The sequence below is a fragment of the Boleophthalmus pectinirostris genome, unplaced genomic scaffold (genome assembly GCF_026225935.1).
Source record: "Boleophthalmus pectinirostris isolate CB_2022bp ecotype Guang Dong unplaced genomic scaffold, ASM2622593v1 HiC_scaffold_19, whole genome shotgun sequence".
Lineage (NCBI taxonomy): Eukaryota > Metazoa > Chordata > Actinopteri > Gobiiformes > Gobiidae > Boleophthalmus > Boleophthalmus pectinirostris.
Window position 1 is genome coordinate 9,723,838 of NW_026571140.1, and position 24,425 is coordinate 9,748,262.

Consider the following 24,425-nt stretch of genomic DNA (forward strand, 5'->3'; position numbering starts at 1 on the left):
TAATCTTATTATGTAGACAAGATGAACCAAAGGTGGAATGTCATTAATTAATTTTAATAATAATTTTAAGTCAACACAATTTCAGTCTACAAAGAAAAGTAAATATCTGACAAAAATCTTGGCTTTACTCTGAGATTTCAGTGGTGGCAACTGAAATTGGAATCATTAATATTATGCAAAATAATGTCTATTCTTTACACAATGATAATAAATTACTTCCTTGTTTCCACATATTGCTGCCATGTGGTTGAATGACAAATAGAGTTGCACTGATCTAATGTTCTACCAACTACATAGCAGATTTAAAAGATGTCTTTAGCTCAGAGTTACATAGGTATAATATTGCCTCCTAGTAACCAGTCAAAACTGTCACATATGAAAACATACTGATAACATTGGTCTGAAAAAATAATACATTAAAATAATTATACTGGAAAATAAATTACTGGAAGACTAAATTAACCTAATTGGACTAAGTAAAATGTTCATTATTGTTTAAAAAACACAATTCATAATTCTCCAACAGAAATGACCTACTAGTATCTTAAAGTGACCATATAAGACCAATTGACGACTCCTGTACAGGTTCTTGGGTCAGCTTTAAGGCAACAGAGCAACAGTCACAGCAGCAGATGGTTTGTCCTTCAGAGGCTGTGTGTGTAGCTTACACTTATGTCCATAATAAAGAGCAGCACACACACATCCCTGAGCCTGAGTGCAGTGAGTATGTAAACATAAGAGCTTGTGTACTGGTGTTCTGTCAGCGCTCTCGGCTCCTCCTCAGCCTGTTCTCCATGTGACCCAGGTCCTCCCAGCCACTGTAGAAGAGCTGGAGCTGCTGGCCGCCCCAGGCCCTCCACACACAAACAGTCCACTGAGAGAGGGTGTCCCTGTGGGCACACAGCACCGTGTCCTGGTCCAGTACAGAGGACACCTCCAGACGGCTGTGGAACACAACACTCATGTTACTCTCTGACTTATTATACACAGACAGTCTAATAGTATCAGGGGCAGTGAGGTGCATGTGTCTGCAGTGAGTGACCAGGTTAGCTTTACTGAGTATGACATCCAGGTCAGTAATGTCCCATAGTTTGTAGTAACTTTATATTGAACAAATCATTGATCAGACGATATCTGAAACATCCTCAGTGTGAATGCTGAGAGAAGAGGCCCTGAGGAGCACCTGTACATGTGGACTATGCCTCTGTCCTGTCATTAGGGGCCGTTCTGGGGCCCTTTATGACCTGTTTCCACAGGTCAGGGGTCACGTGAAAGCACACGCAGTGTCTTTGACAGAGTACAGCTGGGGCTGCTGTTAAACAGTAATGACAGAAGAGAGCTCCCAGTCTGTAATTAGGGTAATAAGTCACTCAGACTTGACTGATACTATTTAGATTTTTTAATTATACTTTTCCTGTGTAATTATTGGGATACTTGGCTCTCCACTTGATAGGTCTGACAGCTTTAGGATGTAACTCTGAGAAAAGTTGTATGACACTATTCTCTTGACTTGAATACTTCTGACAAACTTACCCAAGAGCAGCTCCCCCTGGTGCGCGGAGCACAGCAGTGACACGGCCACAAAGCTGTTTGGACCCCTGTGGTTGGGGCCCAGGCTGCAGCTCCAGGACTAGCACATCTCCCCCAAACCTGCATGAACAAGGACATACAGTTGTAATCTTTACTTTGCATCAGGAGGAGGCTAGTATAGTTATAGTATGTGTGTGTCACCTGGGGATCCACAGAGCTTCTCTGACACAGAGGACAGCGACGGCCTGGAGCTCAGAGCCAGTGAACACCATTTCCGTAGACTGCTGGTCCCCACACCAGTTGTTCAGTCCCTGGGAGGGTGAGGGGGGTCCGTTCAGGCTGGGCTCTGTGCTAGAGGGAGAGATGGACCCCTGGGGGCTGGGCCTGATGCTGCTGGAGGGTGAAGGGGGACCCTGAAGGCTGGACTCTGTGCTGCTGGAGGGTGAGGGGGGGGCCTCTATGTTGGACTCTTCTGATGTGACAGAGTCCTGAGCTTGAAAGTACTGAGCTCCAGCATGTGTGCTGCATATGCACATCAGGTCCATGGGCTGCTTCTTCTCAGCACTGGTGTCACTGGGGTCACTGGGATCATTGGGGTCAGTGGTGGGCACCCAGGTGGGGTGTTGTACAGGGAAGACATCCCTAAGCGGATTTCTATCTCCACAGCTGAAAACACACAAAGTGCATGGGTGATACCAGGCAGGCACAGGCCAGGTACAATTCAAGACCAACTCAAAACAATGAGGTGATAAAGGCGATACAGCCTGTTCAGAGCATGGAACTGGGGGTCATGTGCACATCGGCTCCATAGCAAAGAAATGTTATGCACCATGGTGTATTAGGTTTAGGTCTGACTGCACCTGAATTCCCAGACAGTTTTGGTCAGCACAGCTCTGAGCTTACATGCAGTGAGATGGGAACTCACCTAGAGGCACTTTCTCCAAGAGCACCTGTGAACGACCTGCTCAGCTTTATGACCCTTTACAGGACATTAGCTGTGGTAAACAGTGTGGTGCTGCACTTGTAAAGTTAATACAAAAGAACTGTTCTGGTGCTAATGGTGCACAATAAACAGGACAACACATAGGTGAGGTTTACTATACAGTACAGTCTGTCTCTGTTGCCTATCGTTCCAGTGTGCATACTATGTATGGGTTTGTTGGGACTGGATTTAAAAAGATGGTGATTTCTATCAAAACCAAGAGATGGCAAATGAAATCAGTAAATGGTGTTGACTAGATGTGAGACAAGTTCTCACTACATATTTGTTACAGTATAATAATATACGATATAATGTAATGAGTAGAGAGGTATTCTGGTGAGTGAGGAGCTGAGTATAGTAATGCGCTCTTCTTCTGGAGGCTAGGTCACAAATGATCAATAGGATGCTTGACAATATGTTTTTCTGCCAGCCTTCAGTCTACTGCTCCATCCTCTGGTGATCACTCTGTAACTGGTGTGATGAAAAGCTTAATGGGGCAGTGGTTGTTCTTGGTTGCATGTACTTGTTCTCAGTAGTACTTTTTAACATCTATTTGTACTCACCAGTACTTGGCACAAAGCTGGTAGGTGGCGGCATCATACAGCAGGACTGTATTGGTGACGTCATCCAGTACCCACACGGCCTCTTGTCCCCACAAACAGAAGCTGGTTGCCATGGATATGATGGCAGAAGGAGGAGTGTAGGGCTCCAGTCTTTTGATGGGCTGTAGTCTGAGACAGTCGATGACCAGGATGCCCGGCCCGTTGGAGTACCACAGCTGAGGAGCACAGGAGAGAGGGACATGAGAGGCTATTGTGAATGTGAAATCCAAAACAGCCTGAACTCACCTCCTTGTCCGGCCCCAGCAGGACCATGGCGCTCACAGGGTAGGCTTTCTGCCGCAGGTCCATTTCGTCCACGCCCAGGGCCTTGTTGATGGAGTGAGAGCAGAGGTAGGTCTCTCCGTCCAGTGGCAGGTCGTTCAGTAGACTATAGACCGCCACCAGGCCATCAGACATGCCAGCAAATACACGGCATAGGGTCTGTACATACACACAATATTAGCTGGACTACTAAAAACATATATATTCCTACTTAGGATATGACAATTTGGTTTTGTTGGAATTACTATGACTGTATTTTGAAGTGTCTGGTTTAAGTCACTGAAAGGTAATATCATCATTATCATTATCATTAGTTATCTTTGAAGGAGGGAGGACCTACGTAAAATATAGCAAAACGCTAGCCTCATAGGATGATTGATGACGTGTATGCAGAGGACAAATTTTCCTTTGGTGACAATAAAGTACCTTTCTTTCTATTTATTTATTTATTTATTCATTTTTTGGCTGTAAAGTGACTGGCTGAGGGTGGAGCCAGTGACACCTACAAATGCAGCTAATTCTGGGAGGACAATTACACAAATTTCCATTAACAAAATATATTTTTTATGATCGAGCAGCCCTTTATACTGTACTTATTTATTTTATCCTTCCTCTGGGCAACTTGAAATAACTTCAACTACATGCATTTTTGTAGTCATTTACATAATGTCACTGTGACAAAACAATAAATAAATATATATAAAAAAAAAAATATATATATATATATATATATTATTTTATTATTATTATTTTTTTTTTTATCAAAGATTTTTGGATTATGAATAAACTAATGATCCAGTATGGAAGATGGCTAATAGCATAGTAGTTCTTTGTTATTTGACAGGGCATTGTTTTAAAATGTTTAATTTTAAAAGTAAAAGTAATTTTTTGAAGTAAATATGAGTTTACAAACGTGTGTTCCAAAATACAGTGCAATAGCTGTGCATGTGACACATTGGTATTCACAAACCATTTTTGTAACAAGACAATGCCATCTAGTGGGAAGATCAGGGTTTGTCAGGTAAGTTTTGCACATTTTTGTTGATAGGGCAGCTATGAAATGGGGAGAGCAACTACATAACAACATAATATAATAACAAATTTCAATATTTCTTGTCATAATAATAATAATAATAATGCATTAGCTCTACACGGGGATTTGTTATGTGTGTGTGTTCAGACCTGCAGTGTGGGCGGTGCCAGGAGGAAGCAGGTGATGACGGCTGGAGAGGAGAAGTGCTTTTGGGGCTGGCTCAGAGGGCACATGTCCTTCAGGCTGTAGATCAACACCTCCTGCTCCTGCTCCCATGATAAAAAACAACAAATTGGATGACTATTCCATAGTCTTCCTACTCTCTCTCCCCCTCTGTTGGGTCTATACACATGTACCTGGGTGGCCATCCACAGAGAGTTGCCCACTTTGAGTTGGCAGCTGACTGGATCTCCTGGGCACAATATCCTCTTCACCTCCACCTGGCCTGTGTCCACATTCACCACACTGTAGTTTCTAGAGACAGAATGAACAAAATGGTCACTCATACAGGGAGTTATATTATACTGTATAATACTGTACCCAATTTTCCCATGCATTTCAGCAAAAGTTGTCTTGTCCCAGTGTAAATATATTGTATATGTAACCAGTCATCATTAGCTTTACTGTGACGACAAAACAACACTCTGGTTTCTGAAAGTTGAGAAAAGTGCTCATAAGCTCAGGCATAAATGAAGTGAAGAATAACATTGAAGCACTGAAAATAACAGTAAAAATTCTGTACAGTAAGGTAAGTGTAGGGATTATTTTCATTATTGGTGTATTTACAACACCAAAAACCTTGAAAAACATGCACTATTGTTGCGGCAGAGTTTGTCTCACCACAGATCTGACTTGTAACTTTTCTAGCACATGCACATGATTGGCTCTGAGGAGATGTTCTCATTTAACCAGGAACATTCCACAGAATGTCTTTAAACTAATGTCAGAAGTGATTAAAACTAATTTTGCATTTAGACTTGAGGTTTAGACAGCTGCAAACACAAATGCGTAAGAGTTGTTGAATTGATTTGAATAATAAGACAGTGAATACAAACCGTTCTTCTTTGGTCCCATCCCAGAACACGGCTGAGGGCCCCTGCAGTGGAGACAGGAAGAGCTGTGTGTGGGCCCCACAGGAGAGCACATACTTCAGACAGGCAAAGGAGGGCTCCCGCATCTCCTGCACACACTGTCCCGCCACTGGCCTCTGTAAAGGGACAACGCTACAGTTTAGCTTTCAAATCCAAATTAACATCCCAAATGATGCAGAACTTATTGTTTTTAGGAATCCAAAGGTATGTTTTAATGTTCACCTCATCAAATCATTCCCTGAGCTGTGTTTTGTTACAATCACACAAGTAATTCTGTATATTTAGTCTCTCGTCGAAACTCAAAACATTCTGTTCCTGTGTCTGGCTTGGATAATGTGAAACACAGGACCTTGAGAAGTGTCTGATTTCAGCTGTATGAAGGGCCACACCACATATTGCAGAAGTATCAATATCGGAATACTGACTAACACAAGAATTGATATCACGGCAAAGTAAAAATGTAGTAACACTAAGGTCAATCACCTTTTTTGCCTCTTATCATTTTGACAGAGTTTAATAGTATATTAAAGCATGAACATTTAGGTTTTAAAATAATTAAATCATTGTTACCATTGTCATATTTACCATTAATGTGTATCCCTAATTTTGTAAGTACATTGATTTACCTTCTCTGGCTTAGTGTCCCAGCAGCGCGTGAGGAGGCTCTGCAGGCAGAAGAACTGCACCTCCTCTGGTCGTCCCAGCGCAGGGCGGCAGCCTTTGGTGAGCTTCTTGGAGATCTGCAGCTGGTGGTTCCCCAGAGCTGGTCTTTGTCCAGACAGAAGCTCATACAGGACCATGCCATAGGAGAACATGTCCACCTGAGAATGGAGAATGCAGAAGTAACTTTATAGTGTGCTTGGTCAGAAAGTTTTGTTTACTGTTATATTCATTCAAGTTACACCATTTGTATATCTATTTATACTCGAGTCATGAATATTAGTGAATTTTAGTTCCTCTTCATCTTATGATCAAGTCTTCAAATGACTTTTGTGTGTAAAATGTGTATAATTTGTATTAATCAGCATCACATTATTATTAGACATAAATTAAAACATAAATTATTGCAGTTATTTCATACTTTACAACTACCATCTGCTCTTTTTCCTTGTTTACAAATGTTTTCTCTTTTTTTCAAACTAATATGATTAACTTCTACTTTTATCATTTGTATCACAGATATACAGTAGTGTTTTGCTTTTATTATATGGATTATTGCTATTGATGTATCTTGAAGACCCCCCTATCCAGTCACATTTTATCCTATAAGTTAGTGTGTCTCAATAATTACACTGCTAAAAAAATCTTACATAAATAATATGTGCTTCATTTAAGTAGTATGTGTCTTGGTGTATATTTTGACTGTCGTAGAAACAAAAAAGATTTGCAAATAAAACATGTTTAAAGGTTGTATAGAGGATTTTCCAAGGAACGAGAAATCCAGCGACTGTTTGTCCTTTTTCAAATGTTGCGCATGCGTGAAACCCCCCCCCCTATGTAGAAACGCCTCCTCCCACCTCCTCCTTATGCCAGAAACAGGTTTGTTTACAGCCGGTGCGCTGCACATGACTTGTAAACAACTAACTACAGTGTTGGTTAGGCAAGGTGGAGAAGTGAGGAGCGGGGGGAGCGGGTGCGCGGACATTTCGTGCGCGGACGAGAAGTGAGGAGCAGGGAGAAGAGCGGAGCAGGGAGCAGGGAGAGGAGAGAGGAGAGAGGAGAGGGGAGCGGTGCGCAGAGATTCCGTGCCCGGAGAAGTGAGGAGCAGGGGGAAGAGCGGATCGGGCAGCGGGGAGAGGAGCAGGAAAGGGGTGCAGAGAAGAGTGCGCGGAGATTCAGTGCGAATGAACTAGCTACAACACGCAGCAGCAAGCTGACTCTTTCTTTGCCTTGAAAATTACGTTTTCAGACATAGGATATCGCTTTCGTGTCCTGAAAAACGTTTGACTAGCTCTTGGAAATAAAGTACGTTTTCATAATAAGCAGAAGTGACCTGTCCAGGAGTAATTTGGCGACCAATGCGTCAGTGTTTAGACCCTGCGTCTGCTTCAGTCGCACCATCGCTGGAATGAATCTTCAAGAATCACCTTAGTTTGGCTTCGCTGCTTTTCCCCTTGTCTTCTTCTTTCAGCGACCTCAAAAACGGACTTTCTTTTGCGGCTAACTGCTCCTGGATTCTTGTCGCCATTGCAACAAACTTTGTGCTAACTGCGAGGAAGATATAGGTCAAAAAAAGCCGCTAAGAACTGTTGCGTTGGTGGAGTAAACAGCGTCTGTGCGGCTTGCGTCTGTGGACTGCGTGACAGGCGTACGCAAACCACGTACCGGCGGCGCGCAGGCAAGTCAGTTACACTAGAAACGTAGGGAGTTTGATTGACAGCCTGTCAGCTAACAGATAACGAGGCAGTGTCGTTATCTATTGGCAAATGTTTAGCCCCACCACGTCCAGAGTTGATGAATTTTTATTCTCTTTTTTTTGGTCATCATAATTACAAGGCTACTGCACCTCTATAATGCTATCATTGACAATTTGAAACAAAAAAAAATCCTCCATACAACCTTTAAGTTAATTTCATATTTCAAGAGCAGTAGCATTTTTCTCCTCCTTTCAAGTGAGATAATAGATTTTGTGCTTGTACTATTGGCAAATCTTATTTTAAGATTTAAGATTTAAGTCAAAATGTACTCAAATGAGATAAATACTACTTACTTCAAGCACTTAATAAGTTATTATCTTAATAGCGTATTTTTTGTATGTTAGTGCTATATGTTTAACTTTACAGACCTTTTCATCGTAGACAATGCCTGGGCGGATCTCTGGGGCCTGGTACCCCGGGGTCCCTTCCACTCCCAGGGCCCCCTCACGGAACGACTGGCGTGAGATGCCGTAATCAGAAAGCTTTATGTTTATAGGTTCCTGCACCTAGGAATTCACATAGTCCATATTATTAACAGCAATCAAACTCAGTAGTGTCTGTGAAAAGGGTCCACCCACCTTCAGAGACCACACCAGGATGTTGTCAGACTTCAGGTCACAGAAGATGATGTTTTTCCGGTGCAGATAGGCCAGTCCAGCCACGATCTGATAGGACATTTTAAAGGTCAGCATGTGGCCAAGGGGAATGAACTTCACACCTACAAAGACACAATAGTATTTAAAACACTTGCAAAACTGCTAATTCAGAGCTCAGAATACAAATGACAGAAATTACACTGTGAGCAAAATTACTGAATGTTGACATCTATCCATTACACAAAAATAACAAAAAAAATGTTCACAGAGAAAACTAAATCAATCATATCTCTTATCTTAAAGGTTGTATGGAGGATTTTTTGTTTGTTTCAAATTGTCAATGAAAGTTCAAAATAGAATTATAGAGATGCAGCAGCCTTGTAATTATGATGACCAAAAAAAAAAAAAAAAAAAAGAATGAAAGTCCATCAACTGTGGACAAGGTCGGGGTAGATAAACATCAGCCAATAGATAACAAGGCTACCTCATTTTCTATTGGCTGTTAGGTTGTCAATCAAACTCCCTACGTTTCTAGCGTCAACGACTCGCCGGCGCGCTGGGATTACGTGGTTTACGTTCGCCTCTCACGCACTGATGCCATTTACTCAACCAGCGCAGCGGTTCTTGTCGTCTTTTTCGAACTGTAGCTTCATCTCAGTTTGCACAAAGCTTGTTGTAATGGCCGACAAGAATCCACGACCAGTTCACCGCAAAAGAAAGTCAGTTTTTGATGTCGCGGGAAGAAGAAGAGAAGGGGAAAAGGAGCAAAGCACAACATTTAAAAAAGGGCAAACAGTCGCTGCATTTCTCTTTCCTTGGAAAATCTTCTATACAACCTTTAACTCTCAGGTTAAGTAAAACTCTCCAAAATAATATTGTTTAGAAAAAAAAATAATAATATTTGAAAACTAACTCATTTAATTGTGTTAATTCAAATTTATATTTCTGAAACTTTATAAACTGACATTCAGCCCAATTGTAGTTCTAAATATGTTACCATAGAAAAAAATCTACAGCTGTAGGACTATTGTGCTGTCAAAAATCACAAAAGACTGAAAATGAATGTATTTGTTAATACAGTAAACTGGCATTATTTGATTTTGGATTAAAAAAAAAACCAAAAAAAAAAATCTTACCAGATCTCTTGTTGCTCTCTTCCAGCACAGTGTTGAGGCTGCCCAGAGGGGCCAGCTGCAGAGCGAAGCACAGGGGGTGGATGCTGATGCCAAGCAAAGACACGATGCAGGGGTGGTGCAGGGCACGAAGCATGGATGCCTCCTGACGGAACTCAGAGAAACTCCGACAGGCATCTGCAGATTGGAGGTGCCTCAGCATGGTGTCTGTGGAGAAGAACCAGCAGAGGAGAGAGTTAGGTCAAGGATGGGCAGGAACACTGAAAAATCTCTATCCACAATCCTGACATTTGACATCACCTCAACATCATCATAATATTACTAAATGAAAATGTTAAAACATGTGGTGCAAAACTACTTGAAAATGTGCGTGCATCTTTTCTACTATGTATTTTATGTTTGCTTTGTGTATTGTGTTTTTACTTTGTTGTGATTGTTTTTTTAAAGGTTTTAAAATATATATATATAAATAAAGATTATTATTATAAAACAAAAGATACATTTATGGATATTGATACTTTTAGTGTCTTCTATAGCTCTATGTCTGCTGAATGAATCTGATGAAAAAAGTTTGGACGCACCCCTATGCAAGGTGAACTGAAATGACATTCAACTTGCATTGTTCTACAATGCACGGCTGCTCTCTTGTGGTAACACAATGGCCCATCCAATAATGTGTTCTGGATATCAGATCAGTAAAAGAGTTCCCGCACAAGGATTTAAAATCATTCTATATACAATTTGGCTGCCTTAATTAGGTACAAAATCAAAAGTATAAACTACATAAATTTAAAACTGTTCAAGTTAGTTTAGTTCAAGTTGTTAAGTAATTAGTTAAAAAATAAGTAAAACCAGAGGGCAGTAGTAGCACATCTTCCCACCTTGTCTGTAAATGAAGATATTGTAAACGTAGCTGCTACGGAAGCCACGTCATATAAGTATAAGCTTGAATAATAATGAAAGTGATACCAGTGCTGGAGCTGTGTTTTTTGCCAAACTTCCTGAAGCTAAACATCTTGAGGGCCACAGGCTGAGAGCGGTACATTGCACGCAGGATGGTGGTCCCACTGCCCCCCTGTCCCAGGACACTGCTCTCTTCCTCAGAAAACTCCAGTTCTGAGGTCTGCAAGAACAACCTGACGGGTACACAAGCACACAGCATTTGGATCAGGGATTTTTCATACAATATATTTAATAAACATGGAAATATTTTAGTATATCCTTTTGACAATTTATTTTCCTCTCCTCTCTGCTCTACGTCCCCACAAACGAGACAAATCCTTCATTTATCAATTAAAGGTGTATTATGTAAGTTTTCTGGTGACATCTACGCTACCCATTTGCATCCATAGAGATGTTCTACTATATGGCATTAAGCCTACCTGTCTCCATGGAGACAAGCAAATGATGCCAGGTCAAGTAACAGATCAGGGGCCTCATTTATAAAGCGTGCTTACGCAAAAATCCTTGCGTACACGCTCTCTACGCTAACCGCGGTATTTATGAACGTCGACTAAAGCGTGGCGCTTTGCTTAACTCTATGTCAACTCGGGACCTCCTGTAAGCACTACGCAAAGTTTGGAGACATGGGGAAAAAGCAACACTCATGGAGAGGAGCAGAAGTGAACAGAGTTTGAGGAAGTGTTTGATCAGAAAATCCACGTATATATAAGAATTACCTTAAGATTTGTGCATTTAACTGTTTGGTTTGCCAAAACAGGGAGAAGGGCTGTTTATTCCACTCATTATTCTCCACAATATTATACATTTGAAACTCGTGCACGAGTCTCCCACAGTCCACACCGTGACCATAGACTTCTATAGAACACTGACTGTGACCAACACAGAGGACGAAATAATGACCCGATCTGAGAGAAAACTCTTCCCTCCAACGCAGCAGGAGCCAGGCTTTGATTTAATGAAAACAACTTTAACACTTTTACTTTATTTTACACTGAGTGCAGAGTGGCCTGAGTCTGCGCACGACATGAAGTCTACTGCCCAAACCTGACCCGAACCCAAAATCTTCCCTACATTTTTGTATAATGGGGAACTCTTGCACATGAAAGCTGCTCTCTGACAGTATGAAGAACAGAATAATACCCGTGCCCGTCCCGACCCAGCCCACGCACTCAGAGGTCAGACCCAGACCCAGACCCACATTCACAGGTGAGCAGTTTGGATGTTTCGTGTGGACTTTATTTGGTAGAATAACATCTGTATCTGATGTGTTTCGTGCTAAATCTGTGTCCTCGTATCCTCGTGTCCCTCCCTCGCTCCTTTCCCTCTCCAGGGGAGGGCATCTGAATCTCTCGCACGCGCTCAGAATATGACCATTCAGATCACTACGTGCACGTATCTACGTGTATATGCATATATTTATTTATTAAACCTTGTTTAAGTCTTTGAGGTGATCACGTGGTGCTGCGTGGAGCGTCCCCCTCCCTCTGTCCCACGTGTCTCGGTCAAACCCACTGATTATCGGCTCATGTTTCGGGAAATCTCATTCACCAGTCACTTTACATGCTCCTTTTAAGGTGAGGTGGAGGTGTGGAGAGGGCGTGACGTGACGTGGGTTTACGTGCGCAAATTCTAGATGCAGATGGGATTTATAAAGCAAAGATTGCATGGTTTGGTGGGTTTTCTAAATATGGAGTTTGCGTGGCGCACGCTTCTCATGGCTACTAGGTGTAGGCACTAACTTACCACAACTCCTGTGCAGTTTTTTATAAATGAGGCCCCAGATCTATGGAGAGGACACTTAGCTTGCTGTAAGCATAAGTGTTTTTCGAGGTATTTTAGCAGTCAATTTCTTGTAATTGGATAAATGCAAGATAGACTAATGCAAGATAGATAGACTAAAATAAAATTTGTATTCTTTGGTTTGTTCAAAATGATTACCGTGAAGGAAAGTCGGTCATGAAGAACTCAGGGACCAGCTCCTGCAGGAGGACGGGCTGCTCCGGGTGCTGGGGACAGACAATGCTCTGACTGTCCACAGCGGCTAACACACAGTCCTCCATACTGAAGTAATGTCCCTGTGCATGCTCCTCTGTGCCAGGGGGGCACAGGGGACAGGGGGCATACTGCTCTATCAGGAGGCTGCCGTCGCTCTCAGTGCCAGTCAAAGCTGAGGAACACAGAAAACATTGTGGTCAATGATCAAGCCAAGCAGACAGTGAAACCTTTACCACATGCATTTCAATCATTTATTATTTTTTTTCAGTGCAAAATTATTTATGATTGACTTATTAAACTACTTTGGGCACATAAGCCTTGGTATTTCCAATTGTAAACATTTAAAATGCGTTACCTCTATAGGCCTCATTTGGAATGATATTGATTTGTTTATACTAAACTAGAAAGCAATGAAACAAGGAAGTAGTGAAAACGAAAGCAACTTCATTCTGACAAGTTCAGAGCAAATCTGGCAAAGGCATATGTTTGAGGTCTGGAGTGGAGGAAGACTAAATATAAAGGGTTACTCAACATGTGTGAATGAAATGAATCAAATAGGCAAGTATTTGAAGATGTGGTGAATTCCTCCTGAATTCCTTAAAATACCAGGACTTGAGTTGCTATCAAAATGTTTCTGGATCAGTATTTGTTACCTATACTAAGTGTTTTCACACCTCCACTCAATTTACACCGCAATCTCATTTACATTTCCACACAGACGGTAAGAATGAGGTGTAGCTTTTGGTCTGTGTTGCTATAGTGCAGAGAAAAACTGACCGGGGAACCACTGCTCGATCAGAGAGTTGACGTGATCAGTGATGAAAGCCATGGCAGAGAAGTCCCTGGTCTCAGACTGACAGCTGATCCGGATCCCACCACTCTTCTTCCTCTTCCAGTCCACCTCAGCAGACTCCACACTGAGCAGGTGGTACATGTGATATTAAATTTGGATAGGATTAGGAATGAGTACATCAGAGTGACAGATCATTTTAAATATTTTGGAAAAACAAAGCTGGGAAGGCCAGATTAAAATGGATGAGGGTCAGAATATCTTTTATCTTTTCTGTTTTATGAAAGCATTATAGTTGAAATTAAATAATAGTGTCAGTGGCTTATAGGCCTTTATCAGAACTATTTTAAAACAAACAACATTTTAGGGAATTTTCTCATATATCGCATGATCAATCACAGAATCACAGAACTGTATGAAAAATACTGTCATTTCATCATATCTACTATAAAACCAATGCAGTGCAAAATGTGTTTTGTTTGATTATTTTTTTTTTAGTTTGTTTTTTTGGTTTGAGACAAATCATAATAGCTTGAGGGTGGTACCTGTAGCTACACCAGTTGAGGACCACTGATATGTATGACAATGTTTATACTTCAAAGAGCACTTTAAAGGGATAGTTCAGATTTTTTGACATAAATCTGTATGGCATCCCCGTCATCAGTGTTGTGCATCCACACCGACTTACCCCCGAAAGCGTCCGGTGAGCCGAGATACTGGCCCGTTTTGGTGCTGAGGAAAGTAGTTCAGCAAGTTGTGTGGGGACTGTATACTAAAGCGTTTTTCTTCTCAAAGCAATATTTGTTAAAAAGAGTGGTACATTTGCATCACAAAACATTCGTCGCCAAAAAAGTCAGATCTCATAATCGCTTGGAGCTATTTTCTCTCCGTACGTACCACTGCGCGCGGCCGCCAGGTGACAGCCGCGCACCAATCCATCACTTTCTTCAGTTGTTCGGCAGTGTTTACATGCACAGACCGCCGCCACGCGAGAGAGCTAACGAGAGAGCTAGAGCCATAAGTATATGAGCCTGGTTCACTTTGAACTTTGAGAAAATAGCGCCAAGCGATTATGAGATCTGACTTTTTTGGCGACGATGGTTTTGTGATGCAAATGTATCACTCTTTTGAACACATATTGCTTTGAGAAGAAAAACGCTTTAGTATACAGTCCCCACACAACTTGCTGAACTACTTTCCTCAGCACCAAAACGGGCCAGTATCTCGGCTCACCGGACGCTTTCGGGGGTAAGTCGGTGTGGATGCACAACACTGATGACGGGGATGCCATACAGATTTATGTCAAAAAATCCAAACTATCCCTTTAAACAAGCAGAACTAAACCTGGTCTAGACCAGGACTAAAGCCAAACTAGATTATAACCAAACCAAGAAAGCAGCATAACTGTTATGTCAAATAGATGATGGTGGATGGATGATCATAAACTACTGTAAGATACTACATATACACAGAGTGCCATATTGTACCTGAGATGTCCTCCATGGAAAGTGACGAGCAGTCCCTCCCTCCAATAAACAGTCTGCCTGCGGCGCACTCTGAAGGTGCTGCAGCGGCTCCTCTGTAGGGCCCCTGCAAAACTGTACATGACGGAGCCTCTGCTGCTGCTTTTGGGAGAGTGTCTGTGGGGCTCAAACGACTGCACAAACACAACAGCACAACATGGTACATTATGCTTTTGTAGAAAATGTGTAGGCATGTGTTTTAATAGGTTGGACTCATGGTTCAAGAATTCTCAGTCATAAATTCAGTTCATAGATTCAAAAGGTAGGTGTCTTCACTACTGACTGAATCACGGTCTCCATGGACATGCTTTGATGAGATGATTACTTTGCCTGGAATGTTCTACAGTATGGCATTAAACTCAAACGTACAGGTCCGATCTGTGGAGAAGTGAGCCCACTTATAGTAAAAAGACAATTCAGCGATACAATTTAGCAAATTAATAAATGCAAGACAGATATGTTTATGCCATATTATGGAAGATTCTAGGAAGAGCAATATCAGCCTTATGTTCCCTCATCACAAACACAACTTAAGAGGTTTTATATGTCATCCACGCATGTTTGCTACTGTTGGAATCTCTCCTGGACTATTCAAACCTTCCTTACAGTTAGCAGTATGATTCTGGGTGATAGTAGCTCAGTTGGTAGAGCATTTGTCCACTAATCCATAGTTTTTCATAAGACCCAAAAATCATAAATATACACCATAATCCATTTCCCAAACTCTGTAACTGAACTGTCTGAAAGGCAATATCTAACAAAGTGTACTAGCCTTCACTTCAGCTCAGTTTAACATTGTTTTTACTAACAAATGAGACTTTAATATTGTAAAATGCTGGTGATCATCATATCCAATTTAGTACACATGTAAATTTGCCTTGTGAGGACAGCTCTCTACCTGCAGGTCCATCTCCGTCAGGCTGATCAACATCCGAGCAATAAACCTCTCCCAGAAACCCGCGGGGACGAAGCTCATCTTGAAGAGGCGCTGGAGCGTGTTGGTGGAGGCCTGCTGGAGGGTGTGGATGTCCAAAGCGGGTTTTGGCGGGAGCAGGTGGGGTAACAGGTACCTGAATAACAGCGTGGGAGAAGAGCCATGAAAAAATCTGATTCGCTCTTCATGGGCCAGTCATACAACGTAAAGATTCCTGATTCTATATTACTGATACTTTACTAAAGTCCCTCATATTAAAGTCTAGTATCTTACTGGGCCTTGTACTTCTATATGCTGAAACACCTCTGGTTGTTTTGATCATTCTGTGGCCTTCATGAATTTTTAAGTTAAGTTAATGTGCAGTTTTAAGGGAATAACAGTATTTTTTAAGCTTTAAGATGAACATTTTATAATACAGAGTTTTTTTTTTACTTTAAATTTTGTACAATTTATTTCACTCACTCATTATTAATACTACATTAATATACTATAAAAACTGTAGAAAAAGATGAATAGCAGTAATGCATTACCCATTTTTGGCAACGGGAAGTGCAATCTCAAATTTGGCCAAAAATTGAAAATATTGTTCCTCTGTCTGCTGAGTGAAGCCCGTTCCCACGAGCAGCTCCTACAAACAAGAAAATGAATGAATTACTCATTTTCACTGGCAGATGAGAAAATGCTTATACAGAAATTAAAGGGCCTATTTCACGCTGTTCTCTGATCTACGTTATGACGTTGTTTCCTCATTAAAAACATAGCTGGAGTTGTGTTTTGATTCATTCACACAAACCCTGCATATTTAGGCTGGGTTCTTCTCTCAGACTGAAAACACTGTTGCATCTTGTGATGTCATGTGGATGTGTACTCCACTGTGTTTTTAGACTGTATACACCTTCACTAGAATCATTTAGAATTGCCAAAATCTACTGAACTAAAGGTTAAAAGTAGTTGTTAACTTGAAAAATGTTGCTTAACGACACCACAAGGCAGAACAGAGATTTTGAGCTTTAGAGATGTACAGATTAATGATGCAGGATTACGTGTGTGAATGAAATAAGCGACAACTCCAGGTATGGTTTTGATGACATAACAGCTAGGGGGTGGCACGGTTCGGTTCGTATTGCGGTTTAAGGTCACGGTTTTCAGTTCAGTACGGTTCTTGTTGTCATTTTTTTCTTTTTAATCTTTAATCTCCAGAAATATACTTTATCATATGTTATCTTAATTATCCACAATTTAGGATACAGCATTTAAAAAGTAATAAAATTATAGTTAGTAATGTAATCATGCACAAACTGAATATGACTTGACTTTAAGCACATTATTATTGGACATAGGCAGCTGTTGTGCTTCAGTGAAAAAATGTTACTGCCTTCCTAACCCTCCTCAGGAGTCGGGATACTTGGTTTAGTGAGATTGCGCTCTTGACTGCAAGGTTAAGGGCCTAGCTCCACTGCATGTGTCACCGTTTACTTGCATAACCTCACAAAACCACAGCCACGTGTCAACGCAAAGGCGACTCCACCGGCAGCTGCAGCAGGACATACACGCGCAGCACCGGCTCTGTGTTTGTCAATGGGAAAAACGATCGAACTTGACTGGGCGCATTTAGCCACTTGTATCAGGTCCACAGTGAAACTAACAGCTGAACAGACTTGTATTTACCTTCTGTACAGGCTGACCAGGGCAAACGCGAGGATTTCAAAAGTAAATTTTAAAGCACTCATTAACAGTCTTTCTGGACCTGGGCTCTTTCACACAACACAGATCTGCCCCAGGAGCACATTGTGCTGATGGTGAACACACAAATACAACAATAGATGCTCTCTGTGTATTTTGATGGGGATACGTGCCTACGCTCACGTAGAGCGTCAAAAAATAGAATGGATCCTATTTTCTGAAATCTACGTGCGCAGGACGTGCTGCTCCATATGCGCGTCTAGCGCATACAATGGAGCCGCCCTCATTCACTTTCCATGCAGTTGCAGTTTTTCGCTCGCGTAGGGCGAAATACGCATGCCAGGCCCTTAGGACCTGGCTCCACTGCATGGCTAAATGCGCCCAGTCAAGTTTGACATTGACAAACACAAAGCCAGTGCTGCATGTGTACGTCCTGCTGCAGCTGCCGGTGGAGCTGCCTTTGCGTTGAGGCGAGGCTGTGGTTTAGCGAGGTAACGACACGAGTGCATCCACCATCTCTGGCGCACAGCACCCACCCTCCACACCTCTTCTTTTGAGCCAAAGCGACACAGGTCACATACAGGCACGAGGCTACAATGCGCAAGCCAGGAACCGTGGAGACCGTGCGGTACGCACACGTCCCAAAGCATGACAAGCAAACCAAATAGGTCGGGGGTTTTTTATGAACCGTGCCACCCCTAGTAACAGCATTAAAACATGACTTAAAGCTCACAAGAGTCAATTCTGCATAATATAATAGGATCTTTAAAACCAAACTTTTGTTATTAACCTAAATAATACCAATAGGATTAGCCGCACATACCCGCAGGCTCTCCGTGCTGATCACTCCGTTCCTGATGACAGTGCGTGTAGACCTGAGATCCAGAATGCGTTGCAGACACTCGGACAGCCACAGCGGACACAGGAAGTACAGGGTGCACAGGCCGTGGCTGGTGTCCGGAAAGTGCAGCAAGGTCCCAGTATCTATCAGGAAACCGATGGCTGCAACCCACAACACACCAGCGAGCATTCAATCAAGTGTACTATGAATGCAACAGAATTATGTAAATATCTATTAAATACCCCCGCAGTACTACAATGTATTAATACTGTCAAAAAAGTATACCCAAATAATTTTGAAACTAGGTATTGATTTGACTCAGAGTTATCACTGAAAGTAAAAAAAAGTATTCTTTGTTGAATATTGTATTATATTGGACCTTAAGATGGAAATAATTAAGAAACTCAGAGTTGTATGTAGCTCTAAAACATTCATGTCTATAGTTTATTAAGCATGTGAGTTTCTTTTTTCTTGAAATCCGGTTAGAACTTGTGGTTTTATGACAAAATTTTCACTTCAGTGTGGGTGGGATAGCAGTATTAGAATAAAATATTATTACTGTCATATTTTAAAAGAATTTGTCATATTTTAAAATATTTTTATTTAATAGTAAAGTTAGTGAAGTTATTAGTAACAGTAACTGCTTCTTCTTCTATTATATGTTTTTTGGCAGACTAAAAACAGTCACTTTTTTGAGTTAACTGAACTGAAACCGAGCAAACGCCTGTTAGTTCCCTCTTCTTCTTAGTGTACATCTGCAGCAGACTGATGCATTAGGGTAAAGTTTATATATTTTTAACACCCACAGAGACCTTCCTATTTTGCAGCATCAATTTAACATTACAATTAAATAGTCTATTTAAAAACATTGACTAGTGAAAAAAGGAAGTGAAGTTTTGTTTCCTCTTCATTTGCTCCCGTTTACAGTGGACTATTCAAGAAATTCTCACTCATTCTGTAGTAGGTTTAGTCATGCATGTTATATGCATGTCCTTTTGGCTTTAAAACTCATATCTCAAGACTGCTATTTTCTGTACCAAGTGTTTGTTCAGAAATTGGTGAAGTAGCATTTCAACTGTATGCTAATTTATTTTTTAAAACGTGAAAAAGAGCCCTCAATAGGACTTTCCTGGTTAAATAGAGGTAAAAAAAAAATAAATCACTGTGAAAATAACAATCATATTTCCTCATGTACAAAAATTCTTGAAGAGGTCAAAACATTGAAGACAGCAAAAATCTGTTGAAGCAACTTAGGCCAGACTTAAAGTAACTAAAACCATGCTGTACCAGTCTGGAGGTCCTCATAGTCGTGCAGGTCACTGTCTGGGCTCTGCTGGACCAGGCTCTCCAGTTGAGTGTCTGTGAGATACTGCACCTGCCCTTCTGACCTCCTCCTGACCTTCTCCAGGATCACAGCCTCCTGCAGCTTTAGGTAGCTCTGTGGGATCTACAGAAACACCATCACATAAAATGTAAAGAGAAGAAATGAAGATGAAGACCAGTTGTCGTATATTGTAACCCTTCGTGAAATTTACTGTATCATTCTTTGTCTCTGTTTATAGATAAAAATGCTATTGTTATATTTGCACATGACTAATTGTTAAGAAAATATTTACTTTTAACTTAATTTGTACTTTTTGGACACACAAAAGTTTCTTCACTACTGTAGTATTAATTCACTCTGCACAGTGCACACATTAAAGTGGCTCTAGCAAATTTTTCAGGAAAATTTGTTATGTCCCAGTACCAATAATATATATATATATATATATATATATATATATATATATATATATATATATATATATATATATATATATATATATATATATATGTGTGTATGTGTGTGTGTGTGTGTGTGTGTGTGTGTGTGTGTGTGTATATATATACACACACACACACACACACACACACACACATATATATATATATATATATATATATATATATATATATATATATATATATTTTATATATAGTGCAACACTATCAAGCAGAACAGACAGAGCTCTGTAACTGCATGTATGGTGAACATGCTGAGCTCACCAGTCGTCCAATGAGCTTATACCCCCCACACGGGCTGATGTCCTTCATGGAGACTGCCACATGGAACAACAGCTTCCTCAGGTCATCCACTCCCTCCAGAGTCTTACAGGACACCTCACTGTGGAGAACAGTACAACCATCTTTCACTGTTCAGTAGATTTTGCAATGACATGTAATTAGTGTTTTGAATGTAGATTTTGTGCATCCTAAAGAAGTCACTGAGCCTTACCATTTATGAAGTGACTGAAATATGACAGGCCATTGTATACAGATGAAATAAATATGACATAATTTGGGTTTGATTGTGAAAAATCATGTTACCATACTCCAAATTCGTTTAACTTCAAATATGTGACAGACTTTAGATAGTAGGTCATTGTGGGATAAATGTTCAAAATGACTCTTGTGCAGCCAGAAGAGTATAAATGAGCCTTCACACCTCTGATACTTACTGGATGTTTTTGCAGGTGATGTCAGGGAATCCTGTGGCCCTAGCCCCAGAGGGAGACCTGCACAGAGCCAGCACATAGGCCCTGAGCGTGGCCATCCTCTCTGTGCGGAAACGTGCGTCGATCATGTCCAGGTGTGTCCCCACCACCACCACCGCCGAGTTTGGAGCACGAGCCTGAGGTCACACATCAGAGAGTAGGAACTGATATTCTGAAGTATTTACACCCCTGTCTGGTTATAAGTATGCACAAGCACATAAATGTACAAAGGAACATGAAGGTGCAAGAACTTGTGAGAGAGGAATGACGCAAAGCACAGCTAGAGTTAAAGCTTAAAATAGTCTGCAGTCTTCGTTTAACAATGACTGCAAACTGTCAATGTGTCCTTGGGCAAGACACTTTAGTCACTTTGATTAGGCCTACCATTATAATAACTATATTGATATTGTTCAGCTGGAAGAATATATTTTGCAGAGTATGTTCTGTGACTAATTATTGCTTCATTTTACCATTTAAAGGTTGCAGGTCATGCCTTTAAGGACTTTAGTTATTGTTTATCACAGTATTTCAACCTGGAGAGCCTCAGACAGACACAAAGAGAAAGTATTAGTAGTTTCATTGACTGGGTTAGCTCAGACCTCAGCAGAAGACATTGTGGTGTATGTGCAGTGAGGCGATGAAGGTTGAGGAGCAGTGAGGTAGATGGGAGCGAAGTTAGATCTTCTAGAATTTACTCTAGCTCCATTTGTCTGTAGCAATATATCATGGTTCAATATATGATGTTATGACAGGCTTAAATGCGGCATGTGAGGGATTGGTGGTGATTGGTGGGACATAGGCACAGATTAGCAGTCCTCCTGATTCCCTTAGTCAGATCAACTGTTATTGTATGGAGCTTCAGCAACACAAACATTATTTCTCCCTTTGCTTGCTGTTGTGTAGAAGTAAGCAGAAAAAGTGTAATCACATTGTCATCTTTCTTACCCCTTATTATTTAATTTAAGACTATAGTGAGAAAGCCAGAGGTGAAAATGAGATGAAGAGAGAAGTGTGCTTTTACCTCTATGCTGAGCAGCCATGTTTGCAGATTGGCCACAGCCTCCTCCCCCAGAGCCAGGTTCCACACCACCAGGTACAGGGCTTTGTTGGTGAAGAAGCAGTGGTTTACAGTGGACATGCTGGTCTTCCCTCCGATGTCCCACACATAAAACTCCACATAGTCTTTCTGCCAACAACAGCAAATGTCAGTAATGCAAACACAAAACATCCTTTTCAATCTCTATAGGCTTTGATATGTTAAAAGAAGTCCATTCATAACATAACATAACATAACATAACAAAACAAACATAACATACATACTTCTAGCTGTTAGTTTCAGTGTAGTTAATTCCCTTTAGAAAAAATATTTAAAAAGGTGCGGTACCTGATCTTTACTCTTAAAAACAGGATTATTTTTTTATTGTCTGCAATTATTCCTCACTTTAACTGATTTCTAGCATCCTAATTATACTTCACAGTGAGGTAATAAGTGTTTTTCACAACTTTGAGAGGCCAGAATAGAGCCATCATTAACTACAACTAACCTGCTAAGAGTGCACTAACATAATTTCCTGGTTCACTAATGTTAAGACCTGCTATAATTAGAGGCAGACAACAAATTTTACTTGATTACAAAATTAAATCAAGTACAGTGTCAGTCCTTTACCAGAGCTACCAGACTAAAGGTTTTACAAGTAAACACAGATAAACTAACTTGATCAATGACAGTTATTATTTAAAAGCATTTGTCAAGGAATGTCACCAACAATAAAACAATAAAACCAACAAAAACTGGCCAGTTGCCAACATCAAGTAACATTACACTTGTGAAATGACAGAAAAGAAAACTTTTTGCCCTGTGACTTTTGTGTGCACTGACATTGCCCTTGCCTGCGCTGGGTCTGTCCAAGTGCCAAGACCAGGTGTCGATGCCACAAGGGGGAGAGCTCTGCTGGGAGACCCGTCCGGTCTGCAGGGCCTCCAGCAGGGTGGACTTGCCCTGCCGCGGGGGTCCGATCACTACCATCTTCAGCAGGTGACAGGGCTCAGCCTTACGCAGATGGGCTCTCAGGAAGGCCAGAACTGATAGTGTACCTGACAGAGAACATAGTATTATTGTTGTTGATTTTTATGAATTAGAAAAAAAAAAACACAATACAAAAACAACAAGTATGCAAACAGCCTTTCTTCCTGATTCATGGACAATAAATATGGATTAAAATTACTGCACAGAGTGGTCACATATTGACCCTTACCCGAACAGGGACAAGACACATTTAGTGCTCACTAGTACAGACACTTAATTTGTGTGAACGTGTTTCTTTCACTCCTCCTGATAAGACGATGTTTAAGTAAAATATTCTTGTTGCCATATTGGCGCAGTAATGAATAACTGTCTCATAGATGTACCTTCTCTGAGGACATTCAGAGGGACATTGGTGATGTTGAGGTTTTCGAGGTCCAGCTGCCACAGGTTGGACAGTTGCCCTAGTTCCACTGGCAGCTCCTTGATTCCTGGGTTACTGAAAATACAAAGTAGCAAAGTACTGTAAGTAAAGACCCCAATATAATCTTCATGGAATAAAACAAATGATTTCTAAATTACCTTTTGGCATTTGTATTTCAATCATACATTGTTATTCACAATTTCACATCTTATTTTTACAAAAAACAAGTTGTCATCAGTGAGCGTAATCTATTAGCATATATACAACTTGCTCTCCCAGTTAAGTGTGGAAAGAATACTTATACTCATAATTATCTCATACTTATCATGTTTCCTGTTATGTTTCTGAAGTTGTTACTCACTTGGAGAGGTAGAGCTCAGTAAGGCTGTTCAGACCACACACAGATGGTGGGACTGCCTCCAGCTGGTTGTCATTTAAGTGCAGCGCCTCCAGACAGTCCCGGAGCACAGCGGGAAAGCTCACTGAAGGCACTGCTACACACACAGGTTCAACACACGCATATTTAAGCAATGAAGCATTTAGAGACTTGGTCAAATGAAATAAAAATACTTGGGTTGAGTCATCACCATGGTTCAGCCTACAGCACCATCCACATTGTAATTTGTGAAGATGATACCACTCACTTTAGTGGAAACATGCTCCAGATCAATGTGTGTGTGTGTCAGTTTTTCCAAACTATAACCTACCAGTCTCAGGTTCTCTTTTGGTCCATGTGGAGAGGAATCCCAGTCTTTTGGATTTGGGCACATCGTCACTTCTGAAAGTTCAAAACAGTGACAGTGTTACTGTAGGTTTAATGTCATATTACTACAATGTTATTTGCACCATATTTGCACTTTTTAAGCATATTGGCTTTCGGTCTTAAATTTCCAGCCTAGGCCGATATTTTGTTTTGGCCAACCTGCTACCTAAAGATTATGCATAAAGCTTTATTTGAACACTTTACTGGGAAGAAAAAACAGCACAAAATGTGACTAGATTCTCAGCTGTGGGTGAGTTTTTATTAAATGTAAATGATATGATTTGG

At 40.9% G+C, this 24,425-nt stretch overlaps 1 protein-coding gene across 1 annotated transcript in view; it reads right to left on the reverse strand.

Annotated features, from left to right (window-relative positions):
• Window positions 1-38: 38 nt before the first annotated feature.
• The window catches only part of lrrk1 (leucine-rich repeat kinase 1), a 34,440-nt gene continuing 10,053 nt past the window's right edge, over window positions 39-24,425 (reverse strand). Inside the window, exons 12-38 of the mRNA XM_055154447.1 lie at window positions 24,085-24,155; window positions 23,739-23,871; window positions 23,340-23,452; window positions 22,810-23,024; window positions 21,951-22,115; window positions 20,894-21,066; window positions 20,442-20,559; window positions 19,683-19,842; window positions 18,378-18,556; window positions 16,402-16,499; window positions 15,836-16,007; window positions 14,902-15,071; window positions 13,402-13,541; window positions 12,568-12,796; window positions 10,636-10,802; window positions 9,670-9,873; window positions 8,516-8,655; window positions 8,306-8,443; window positions 6,147-6,341; window positions 5,485-5,636; window positions 4,786-4,903; window positions 4,579-4,695; window positions 3,361-3,555; window positions 3,076-3,290; window positions 1,732-2,196; window positions 1,534-1,650; window positions 39-944 (exon numbers count right to left, since the gene is read on the reverse strand). Of these exons, the coding sequence (XP_055010422.1) occupies window positions 761-944; window positions 1,534-1,650; window positions 1,732-2,196; window positions 3,076-3,290; window positions 3,361-3,555; window positions 4,579-4,695; window positions 4,786-4,903; window positions 5,485-5,636; window positions 6,147-6,341; window positions 8,306-8,443; window positions 8,516-8,655; window positions 9,670-9,873; window positions 10,636-10,802; window positions 12,568-12,796; window positions 13,402-13,541; window positions 14,902-15,071; window positions 15,836-16,007; window positions 16,402-16,499; window positions 18,378-18,556; window positions 19,683-19,842; window positions 20,442-20,559; window positions 20,894-21,066; window positions 21,951-22,115; window positions 22,810-23,024; window positions 23,340-23,452; window positions 23,739-23,871; window positions 24,085-24,155 (4,543 nt within the window). The 3' untranslated portion in view covers window positions 39-760. The remainder of the gene's footprint in view (window positions 945-1,533; window positions 1,651-1,731; window positions 2,197-3,075; window positions 3,291-3,360; window positions 3,556-4,578; window positions 4,696-4,785; window positions 4,904-5,484; window positions 5,637-6,146; window positions 6,342-8,305; window positions 8,444-8,515; window positions 8,656-9,669; window positions 9,874-10,635; window positions 10,803-12,567; window positions 12,797-13,401; window positions 13,542-14,901; window positions 15,072-15,835; window positions 16,008-16,401; window positions 16,500-18,377; window positions 18,557-19,682; window positions 19,843-20,441; window positions 20,560-20,893; window positions 21,067-21,950; window positions 22,116-22,809; window positions 23,025-23,339; window positions 23,453-23,738; window positions 23,872-24,084; window positions 24,156-24,425) is intronic.